The sequence below is a fragment of the Bufo bufo genome, chromosome 2 (genome assembly GCF_905171765.1).
Source record: "Bufo bufo chromosome 2, aBufBuf1.1, whole genome shotgun sequence".
NCBI lineage: Eukaryota > Metazoa > Chordata > Amphibia > Anura > Bufonidae > Bufo > Bufo bufo.
Window position 1 is genome coordinate 244,532,347 of NC_053390.1, and position 12,301 is coordinate 244,544,647.

Here is a 12,301-nt window from a genome sequence, read left to right on the forward strand (position 1 = left end):
TGTGCTGTTACAGTCTATAATCTGTGTTGTTTTTTTTTTTTGTTTGTTTTTTTGGCTAGTTTCACACCTGCGGTGTGAATTCCGGCAGGCTAATCCTTCAGAGCACAGTCTGTCAGAATTTTCCGGATACAGATGGAATGCCCGCTGGCCCCATTAAGTATAATGGGGTCTGGTGGAGATCCGGCCGCATTTTGGCAGACAATGTGGAAAATCAGCTGGACAGCCTGCCGGAATTCATATCGGAGCTGTAAAACAAGCCTTAGATATATAACTAATGTTTTCTCCTCAGAAACTGAGCAAGGAAACTCTGGCAGAGTTGAAGTCTTCTCTGGCAAAGTTTTTCACAGATGGTCCAGGAAAAGATAGCGGTATCACCTCACTTTATTTTGTGGAGGAAGGTCAAAGGTGTGTTATTTTTCGTATACACGTTGTCTAAATACGTTTTTTTTGCTGTTTAGTCTGAATTTTAAAGGCAGTCAGAAAGGACACAGTAAAGGTGCATTTAGATGGCCCGAGAATTGGGCAGATTATTGGGAATGACTGTTCATGCAAACTGTCGTTCCTGACAATCTGCCCATGTAAATGTGCCAGCGATCACTCGATGAACGAGCAAAACGCTCATAGTTTCTAGGTAGCAGATTGTGTGGTCTAAACAGCGATCTGCTGCCCAGAAACCATGAATCTGTATGAGAACGAGGGATCACAATAGCGATCCCTCGTCCTCATACAGAGGAGGAGATGCATGTAAATGTGAATGCTTCCTTCCCAACAATTGGCTGCAAGATCGTCCCTTCTAAATCCACCTTAAGATGCAGACATGCAGCAAATGTGTCGTAAGTAAACAGGGTGTTAAAAACTTTTAAAGATGACCTGAATCATTTTTATTAAACATCTGCAATGTTATGGTAGTCCTCCTAATACCACTAAAGACACTAAACTTAGGAATAAATGACAGAAGCAAACAAGTCGCCCTCACTGTTTGCTAGTCTGCAGCACTTTTTGCATGATCCTGATATAAGCTGTCTTGTAGAATTCATGCAGAGAACAAAGGGATTAATCTGCATTAGGGTTAATTCACACATCCGCATCTGTTCTGCAATTTTGCGGAACGGATGCAGACCCATTCATTTTCTATGGGGCCGGAATGTGCTGTCTGCATCCGCATTTGCGGATCCGCACTTCCACATCCGTGCTTCCGTTTCCGCAAAAAAAATAGAACATGTCCTATTCTTTTCCGCAATTGCAGACAAGATTAGGCATTTTCTATTATAGTGCCGGCGATGTGCGGTCCGCAAATTGCGGAATGCACATTGCCAGTGTCCGTGTGAATGGACCCTTAATCTGAGGTGAATGGGTCTGCATTTAACCCGCAAATGCGGATCGGATGTGCAACAAAAATACGTTTGTGTGCGTGAGCCCTAACTCAGAAAATATCATTTTAGGTATAGGTACTTCAGAGTACCTATAAATGTTCTTCAATTATATAAATTATAAAAATGTTCTTCAATTATATAAATGTTAAAAAGTATAAATCTGAAGGTGTCGGCCCTTTAACCACCTCCGGACCGCTGTACGCACAGACGCGTCCTGGAGGTGGTTGATTCATTCCTCCTGGACGCGCCGGCGCGTCCTCTCGCGAGACGCGAGATTTCCTATGAACGCGCGCACACAGGCGCGCGCGCTCACAGGAACGGAAGGTAAGAGAGTTGATCTCCAGCCTGCCAGCGGCGATCGTTCGCTGGCAGGCTGGAGATGTGTTTTTTTTAACCCCTAACAGGTATATTAGACGCTGTTTTGATAACAGCGTCTAATATACCTGCTACCTGGTCCTCTGGTGGTCCCATTTGTTTGGATCGACCACCAGAGGACACAGGTAGCTCAGTAAAGTCCCACCAAGCACCACTACACTACACTACACCCCCCCCCGTCACTTATTAACCCCTTATTAGCCCCTGATCACCCCTAATCACCCCTGATCACCCCATATAGACTCCCTGATCACCCCCCTGTCATTGATTACCCCCCTGTCATTGATCACCCCCCTGTAAAGCTCCATTCAGATGTCCGCATGATTTTTACGGATCCACTGATAGATGGATCGGATCCGCAAAACGCATCCGGATGTCTGAATGAAGCCTTACAGGGGCATGATCAATGACTGTGGTTATCACCCCATATAGACTCCCTGATCACCCCCCTGTCATTGATCACCCCCCTGTCATTGATTACCCCCCTGTAAAGCTCCATTCAGACGTCCGCATGATTTTTACGGATCCACTGATAGATGGATCGGATCCGCAAAACGCATCCGGACGTCTGAATGAAGCCTTACAGGGGCATGATCAATGACTGTGGTGATCACCCCATATAGACTCCCTGATCACCCCCCTGTCATTGATTACCCCCCTGTCATTGATCACCCCCCTGTAAAGCTCCATTCAGACGTCCGCATGATTTTTACGGATCCACTGATAGATGGATCGGATCCGCAAAACGCATCCGGACGTCTGAATGAAGCCTTACAGGGGCATGATCAATGACTGTGGTTATCACCCCATATAGACTCCCTGATCACCCCCCTGTCATTGATTACCCCCCTGTAAAGCTCCATTCAGACGTCCGCATGATTTTTACGGATCCACTGATAGATGGATCGGATCCGCAAAACGCATCCGGACGTCTGAATGAAGCCTTACAGGGGCATGATCAATGACTGTGGTGATCACCCCATATAGACTCCCTGATCACCCCCCTGTCATTGATTACCCCCCTGTCATTGATCACCCCCCTGTAAAGCTCCATTCAGACGTCCGCATGATTTTTACGGATCCACTGATAGATGGATCGGATCCGCAAAACGCATCCGGACGTCTGAATAAAGCCTTACACGGGCGTGATAAATGACTGTGGTTATCACCCCATATAGACTCCCTGATCACCCCCCCTGTCATTGATCACCCCCCCTGTCATTGATCACCCCCCCTGTCATTGATCACCCCCCCTGTCATTGATCACCCCCCTGTAAGGCTCCATTCAGACATTTTTTTGGCCCAAGTTAGCGGAATTATTATTTTTTTTTCTTACAAAGTCTCATATTCCACTAACTTGTGACAAAAAATAAAATCTCACATGAACTCACCATACCCCTCACGGAATCCAAATGCGTAAAATTTTTTAGACATTTATATTCCAGACTTCTTCTCACGCTTTAGGGCCCCTAGAATGCCAGGGCAGTATAAATACCCCACATGTGACCCCATTTCGGAAAGAAGACACCCCCAGGTATTCCGTGAGGGGCATATTGAGTCCATGAAAGATTGAAATTTTTGTCCCAAGTTAGCGGAACGGGAGACTTTGTGAGAAAAAAATAAAAAATATCAATTTCCGCTAACTTGTGCCAAAAAAAAAAAATTTCTATGAACTCGCCATGCCCCTCATTGAATACCTTGGGGTGTCTTCTTTCCAAAATGGGGTCACATGTGGGGTATTTATTTATACTGCCCTGGCATTCTAGGGGCCCCAAAGCGTGAGAAGAAGTCTGGTATCCAAATGTCTAAAAATGCCCTCCTAAAAGGAATTTGGGCCCCTTTGCGCATCTAGGCTGCAAAAAAGTGTCACACATCTGGTATCGCCGTACTCAGGAGAAGTTGGGGAATGTGTTTTGGGGTGTCATTTTACATATACCCATGCTGGGTGAGATAAATATCTTGGTCAAATGCCAACTTTGTATAAAAAAATGGGAAAAGTTGTCTTTTGCCAAGATATTTCTCTCACCCAGCATGGGTATATGTAAAAAGCCACCCCAAAACACATTCCCCAACTTCTCCCGAGTACGGAGATACCAGATGTGTGACACTTTTTTGCAGCCTAGGTGGGCAAAGGGGCCCATATTCCAAAGAGCACCTTTCGGATTTCACTGGTCATTTACCTACTTACCACACATTAGGGCCCCTGGAAAATGCCAGGGCAGTATAACTACCCCACAAGTGACCCCATTTTGGAATGAAGACACCCCAAGGCATTCCGTGAGGGGCATGGCGAGTTCCTAGAATTTTTTATTTTTTGTCACAAGTTAGTGGAAAATGATGTTTTTTTTTTTTTTTTTTTTTCATACAAAGTCTCATATTCCACTAACTTGTGACAAAAAATAAAAACTTCCATGAACTCACTATGCCCATCAGCGAATACCTTGGGGTCTATTCTTTCCAAAATGGGGTCACTTGTGGGGTAGGTATAATGCCCTGGTATTTTAGGGGCCCAAATGTGTGGTAAGGAGTTTGAAATCAAATTCTGTAAAAAATGACGAGTGAAATCCGAAAGGTGCTCTTTGGAATATGGGCCCCTTTGCCCACCTAGGCTGCAAAAAAGTGTCACACATCTGGTATCTCCGTACTCAGGAGAAGGTGGGGAATGTGTTTTGGGGTGTCATTTTACATATACCCATGCTGGGTGAGATAAATATCTTGGTCAAATGCCAACTTTGTATAAAAAAAATGGGAAAAGTTGTCTTTTGCCAAGATATTTCTCTCACCCAGCATGGGTATATGTAAAAAGACACCCCAAAACACATTCCCCAACTTCTCCTGAGTACGGAGATACCACATGTGTGGCACTTTTTTGCAGCCTAGGTGGGCAAAGGGGCCCATATTCCAAAGAGCACCTTTTGGATTTCACTGGTCATTTACCTACTTACCACACATTAGGGCCCCTGGAAAATGCCAGGGCAGTATAACTACCCCACAAGTGACCCCATTTTGGAAAGAAGACACCCCAAGGTATTCCGTGAGGGGCATGGCGAGTTCCTAGAATTTTTTATTTTTTGTCACAAGTTAGTGGAAAATGATGATTTTTTTTATATATTTTTTTTTTTCATACAAAGTCTCATATTCCACTAACTTGTGACAAAAAATAAAAACTTCCATGAACTCACTATGCCCATCAGCGAATACCTTGGGGTCTCTTCTTTCCAAAATGGGGTCACTTGTGGGGTAGTTATACTGCCCTGGCATTCTAGGGGCCCAAATGTGTGGTAAGGAGTTTGAAATCAAATTCTGTAAAAAATGACGAGTGAAATCCGAAAGGTGCTCTTTGGAATATGGGCCCCTTTGCCCACCTAGGCTGCAAAAAAGTGTCACACATCTGGTATCTCCGTATTCAGGAGAAGTTGGGGAATGTGTTTTGGGGTGTCTTTTTACATATACCCATGCTGGGTGAGAGAAATATCTTGGCAAAAGACAACTTTTCCCATTTTTTTATACAAAGTTGGCATTTGACCAAGATATTTATCTCACCCAGCATGGGTATATGTAAAATGACACCCCAAAACACATTCCCCAACTTCTACTGAATACGGAGATACCAGATGTGTGACACTTTTTTGCAGCCTAGGTGGGCAAAGGGGCCCACATTCCAAAGAGCACCTTTCGGATTTCACTGGTCAGTTTTTACAGAATTTGATTTCAAACTCCTTACCACACATTTGGGCCCCTAGAATGCCAGGGCAGTATAACTACCCCACAAGTGACCCCATTTTGGAAAGAAGAGACCCCAAGGTATTTCGTGATGGGCATAGTGAGTTCATGGAAGTTTTTATTTTTTGTCACAAGTTAGTGGAATATGAGACTTTGTAAGAAAAAAAAAAAAAAAAAAAAAATCATCATTTTCCGCTAACTTGTGACAAAAAATAAAAAGTTCTATGAACTCACTATGCCCATCAGCGAATACCTTAGGGTGTGTACTTTCCGAAATGGGGTCATTTGTGGGGTGTTTGTACTGTCTGGGCATTGTAGAACCTCAGGAAACATGACAGGTGCTCAGAAAGTCAGAGCTGCTTCAAAAAGCGGAAATTCACATTTTTGTACTATAGTTTGTAAACGCTATAACTTTTACCCAAACCATTTTTTTTTTACCCAAACATTTTTTTTTTATCAAAGACATGTAGAACAATAAATTTAGAGCAAAATTTATATATGGATGTCATTTTTTTTGCAAAATTTTACAACTGAAAGTGAAAAATGTCATTTTTTTGCAAAAAAAATCGTTAAATTTCGATTAATAACAAAAAAAGTAAAAATGTCAGCAGCAATGAAATACCACCAAATGAAAGCTCTATTAGTGAGAAGAAAAGGAGGTAAAATTCATTTGGGTGGTAAGTTGCATGACCGAGCAATAAATGGTGAAAGTAGTGTAGGTCAGAAGTGTAAAAAGTGGCCTGGTCTTTCAGGGTGTTTAAGCACTGGGGGCTGAGGTGGTTAAAGAGTAATGAGGGGGGAGTCGCAGAGAGCGACGAGGAGAAAGCAAAGCTGTTAAATATTTTTTTCTCCAATGTATTCACTGAGAAAAATAAACTGTCAGATGACATGCTGAATGCAAAAATAAATTCCCCATTAAAAGTGTCCTGTCTGACCCAGGAAGAAGTACATCAGCGACTTAAAAAGATTAAAATAGACAAATCGCCAGGACTGGATGACATACACCCCCGTATCCCAAAGGAATTAAGTAATGTCATAGCCAGACCCTTATTTCTGATATTTGCAGACTCTATACTGACAGGGAATGTCCCACAGGATTGGTGCATGGCATATGTGGTGCCAATATTCAAAAAGGGGCCAAAAACAGAGCCTGGAAACTATAGGCCGGTAAGTTTAACATCTGTTGTGGGTAAACTGTTTGAAGGTTTTCTGAGAGATGCTATATTAGAGCATCTCAACGGAAATAAGCAAATAACGCCATATCAGCATGGCTTCGTGAGGGATCGGTCATGTCAGACTAATTTAATCAGTTTCTATGAGGAGGTAAGTTCTAGACTTGACAGCGGCAAATCAATGGATGTCGTATATCTGGACTTCTCCAAAGCATTTGACACTGTACCGCATAAAAGGTTAGTATTTAAAATGAGAATGCTCGGACTGGGAGAAAATGTCTGTATGTGGGTAAGTAACTGGCTGAGTGATAGAAAACAGAGGGTGGTTATTAACGGTGCACACTCAGATTGGGTCACTGTTACTAGTGGAGTACCTCAGGGGTCAGTATTGGGCCCTATTCTCTTCAATATATTTATTAATGATAGAAACATAGAAACATAGAATGTGTCGGCAGATAAGAACCATTTGGCCCATCTAGTCTGCCCAATATACTGAATACTATGGATAGCCCCCGGCCCTATCTTATATGAAGGATGGCCTTATGCCTATCCCATGCATGCTTAAACCCCTTCACTGTATTTGCAGCTACCACTTCTGCAGGAAGGCTATTCCATGCATCCACTACTCTCTCAGTAAAGTAATACTTCCTTATATTACTTTTAAACCTTTGCCCCTCTAATTTAAAACTGTGTCCTCTTGTGGTAGTTTTTCTTCTTTTAAATATGCTCTCCTCCTTTACCGAGTTGATTCCCTTTATGTATTTAAAAGTTTCTATCATATCCCCTCTGTCTCTTCTTTCTTCCAAGCTATACATATTAAGGTCCTTTAACCTTTCCTGGTAAGTTTTATCCTGCAATCCATGTACTAGTTTAGTAGCTCTTCTCTGAACTCTCTCTAGAGTATCTATATCTTTCTGGAGATATGGCCTCCAGTACTGCGCACAATACTCCAAGTGAGGTCTCACCAGTGTTCTGTACAGCAGCATAAGCACTTCACTCTTTCTACTGCTTATACCTCTCCCTATACATCCAAGCATTCTGCTGGCATTTCGTGCTGCTCTATTACATTGTCTTCCCACCTTTAAGTCTTCTGAAATAATTACTCCTAAATCCCTTTCCTCAGATACTGAGGTCAGGACTGTGTCAAATATTCTATATTCTGCCCTTGGGTTTTTACGCCCCAGGTGCATTATCTTGCACTTATCCACATTAAATTTCAGTTGCCAGAGTTCTGACCATTCTTCTAGTTTTCCTAAATCCTTTTCCATTTGGCGTTTCCCTCCAGGAACATCAACCCTGTTACATATCTTTGTGTCATCAGCAAAAAGACAAACCTTACCAGCGAGGCCTTTTGCAATATCACTTATGAAGATATTAAACAAAATCGGTCCCAGTACAGATCCCTGTGGAACCCCACTGGTAACATTACCTTGTTTTGAATGTTCTCCATTGACTACAACCCTCTGTTGTCTGTCACTCAGCCACTGCCTAATCCACTCAACAATATGGGAGTCCATGCTCAATGACTGCAGTTTATTGATAAGTCTTCTATGTGGGACAGTGTCAAAAGCCTTACTAAAATCTAGATATGCGATGTCTACTGCACCTCCACCGTCTATTATTTTATTCACCCAGTCAAAAAAATCTATAAGATTTGTTTGACATGATCTCCCTGAAGTAAACCCATGTTGTTTTTCATCTTGCAATCCATGGGATTTTAGATGTTCCACAATCCTATCCTTTAATAGGGTTTCCATTAATTTGCCTACTATTGATGTCAGACTCACTGGTCTATAGTTGCTCGATTCCTCCCTACTACCTTTCTTGTGAATGGGCACGACATTTGCCAATTTCCAATCTTCCGGGACGACTCCTGTTACTAATGATTGGTTAAATAAATCTGTTAACGGTTTTGCCAGCTCACCACTGGGTGTATCTCATCAGGCCCCTGTGACTTATCTGTCTTCACCTTAGACAGCAAACTTAGAACATCTTCCTCTGTAAAGATACATGCATCAAACGATTTAATAGTCATTCTTTCTAGTGGAGGTCCTTCTCCTTTTTCTTTTGTAAAAACTGAACAGAAGTATTCATTAAGGCAGTCGGCTAGCCCTTTATTCTCTTCTACATACCTTCCGTCCTTTGTTTTTAATTTAGTTATTCCTTGTTTTAATTTCCTTTTTTCATTTATATATCTGAAGAATGTCTTAAGAATGATCTTGTAGAAGGCTTGCATAGTAAAGTATCAATTTTCGCAGATGACACTAAACTGTGTAAAGTAATTTACACTGAAGAGGACAGTATACTACTACAGAGGGATCTGGATAGATTGGAGGCTTGGGCAGATAAGTGGCAGATGAGGTTTAACACTGATAAATGTAAAGTTATGCACATGGGAAGGAAAAATGCAAGTCACCCGTACATACTAAATGGTAAAACACTCGGTAACACTGACATGGAAAAGGATCTAGGAATTTTAATAAACAGCAAACTAAGCAGCAAAAACCAGTGTCAGGCAGCTGCTGCCAAGGCCAACAAGATAATGGGTTGCATCAGAAGGGGCATAGATTCCCGTGATATGAACATAGTCCTACCACTTTACAAATCGCTAGTCAGACCACACATGGAATACTGTGTACAGTTCTGGGCTCCTGTAAACAAGGCAGACATAGCAGAGCTAGAGAGGGTCCAGAGGAGGGCAACTAAAGTAATAACTGGAATGGGGCAACTACAGTACCCTGAAAGATTATCAAAATTAGGGTTATTCACTTTAGAAAAAAGACGACTGAGGGGAGATCTAATTAATATGTATAAATATATCAGTGGTCAGTACAGAGATCTATCCCATCAGCTATTTATCCCCAGGACTGTGACTGTGACGAGGGGACATCCTCTGCGTCTGGAGGAAAGAAGGTTTGTACACAAACATAGAAGAGTATTCTTTACGGTAAGAGCAGTGAGACTATGGAACTCTCTGCCTGAGGAGGTGGTGATGGTGAGTACAATATAGGAATTCAAGAGGGGCCTGGATGTATTTCTGGAGTGTAATAATATTACAGGCTACAGCTACTAGAGAGGGGTCGTTGATCCAGGGAGTTATTCTGATTGCCTGATTGGAGTCGGGAAGGAATGTTTTATTCCCCTAAAGTGGAGAAAATTGGCCTCTACCTCACAGGGTTTTTTGCCTTCCTCTGGATCAACTTGCAGGATAACAGGCCGAACTGGATGGACAAATGTCTTTTTTCGGCCTTATGTACTATGTTACTATGTTACTAGAGTGCTGGAACTCTTTGGCAGTATAGTAAGTTTAATCAGATTGATCCTGCCAGCAGCTGACAGAGACCGTGACTGCCAGACATTGCATTTATCGCAGGTATAGGCCAGTAGGGGAGAAATATTAAGTTGCAGAGCTTGTGGATATGATTTAGTGATATTTAAAGGAATCTACAACTTTCTACTGATGAATATCGGTAGGGCCCGTCATCTAGCCCTGCCAAGAGACATATATACGGATTTCTCCTGAGAAAGTAGTCAATGCGTCAGTAATGGCAATGGCGTAAATTAGCGTTGAATCAGGTGATGATAAATAGAGAATCATGTCATCTGCATATAAACCAATACATACCTCCCTGTCTCCCAGTTGAATACCTTTATGCAATTCTCTGGCTTGTATTCTAATAGCCAGTGTCTATGACGAAAGAGGAAGGGAGACAGATGGCATCCCCGTGGTGTACCTCTATGGAGTATAAAGCTAGAGGACAATTCTCCATTAATTAGAAGTCTGCTAGTGGGGCTGAATATAACAGGGAGATCCATTTCTTTTTTTTAACAATCAATAAAATTGTTTTATGTTTGAACAGAGATGCATAGTCTGTCATTGAATCAGATACAGAACACATGACATCGTAATCATTGTGAATAGACAGCTCTTTCAAATGAAGCAAAAAATAATAATATTCACAAGGTATATAAAATAATAGAAAAAAAAGAAAATATAAAGTTACAAAAGGGGAGAAACCCCCCCCCCCCCCCCCAAAAAAAAACGGAAGTAGGTGACATAAGCATGAGTTGGATTTTGCAGATAGTTAACCTTTTTGTCCTACTGATTCATACATATCTCAATATTGTAGGGATATTTTTTTTCAAGAAGAACTTAAGACATACATTCCATTTCTTAATGAACTGGGGGTATTTTATTTATGAAAGAAGCTATTAGTTTATCTGATAAGCCGTTCTCATTAATAATACCTATGACTTCGGCGACTGAAGGGGAATTTTATTTCTTCCAGTAGGTAGCTATTTTTAATCTGGCAGCAATTATTACATGAGTAATCACCGTTCTGATCTCGTATGGAAAGGAATCTAAATCTACTGACAAAAGGCTTGTGTTGAGAGAGAGATAGTAACTCCACATACCTGCGTCAATAGCTAACCAAAGAACTTTAATCTTAATATTTTAAGATACCTTAATATCTTTACAATCCCACCATACATGAATTATGTCTGCCTTGGGTTCAAGGCACCTCCAACATTTATTAGACGTACCAGGATATAAGTTATTTAGCCTGGACAGAGTAAGATACCATCTGTATAGAGTCTTTCTTGAGTTTTCTAGGTGGTTCATACACTTAGATAAGCTGGGTACAACTGAGAAAGACGTTTGCCATTGATCTGGAGTGATAGAGCAGTTCAGGTCTTTTTCCCATTTACGACGATATGAAGCTAAGGAGTCATCCATGGCTTCTAACATAGTTATATGATAGGGACAATGCCCTGAAATGATAAGAGCTATATAGTAAATGAGAAAGTTTAGAAGAATCAGGCAGTGGAGACATTTTCTTCGATAACAGGTGTCTTATCTGCAGGTACTTGTAAAATTCCTTATCGTGTATATCATAGTTATCTCTAAGTATACTAAAGGGTAATAAATCACCATTTTCAAATAAGTCCCCTATATATTTAAAAGGGTTGTTATAAAAAATAAAAAAAATATATATATATATATATATATATATATATATATATATATATATTATACACTCACCTAAAGAATTATTAGGAACACCATACTAATACGGTGTTGGACCCCCTTTTGCCTTCATAACTGCCTTAATTCTACGTGGCATTGATTCCACAAGGTGCTGATAGCATTCTTTAGAAATGTTGGCCCATATTGATAGGATAGCATCTTGCAGTTGTTGGAGATTTGAGGGATGCACATCCAGGGCACGAAGCTCCCGTTCCACCACATCCCAAAGATGCTGTATTGGGTTGAGATCTGGTGACTGTGGGGGCCATATTAGTACAGTGAACTCATATTGTCATGTTCAAGAAACCAATTTGAAATTATTCGAGCTTTGTGACATGGTTCATTATCCTGCTGGAAGTAGCCATCAGAGGATGGGAACATGGTGGTCATGAAGGGATGGACATGGTCAGAAACAATGCTCAGGTAGCCCGTGGCATTTAAACGATGCCCAATTGGCACTAAGGGGCCTAAAGTGTGCCCAGAAAACATCCCCCACACCATTACACCACCACCACCAGCCTGCACAGTGGTAACAAGGCATGATGGATACATGTTCTCCTTCTGTTAACGCCAAATTTGGACTCTACCATTTGAATGTCTCAACAGAAATCGAGACTCATCAGACCAGG

At 41.5% G+C, this 12,301-nt stretch overlaps 1 protein-coding gene across 1 annotated transcript in view; it reads left to right on the plus strand.

The window, feature by feature from the left end:
• The window catches only part of TRMT2A (tRNA methyltransferase 2 homolog A), a 66,429-nt gene that overhangs the window by 16,737 nt on the left and 37,391 nt on the right, over window positions 1–12,301 (plus strand). Inside the window, exon 6 of the mRNA XM_040416307.1 lies at window positions 290–405. Coding sequence (XP_040272241.1) covers window positions 290–405 — 116 coding nt within the window. The remainder of the gene's footprint in view (window positions 1–289; window positions 406–12,301) is intronic.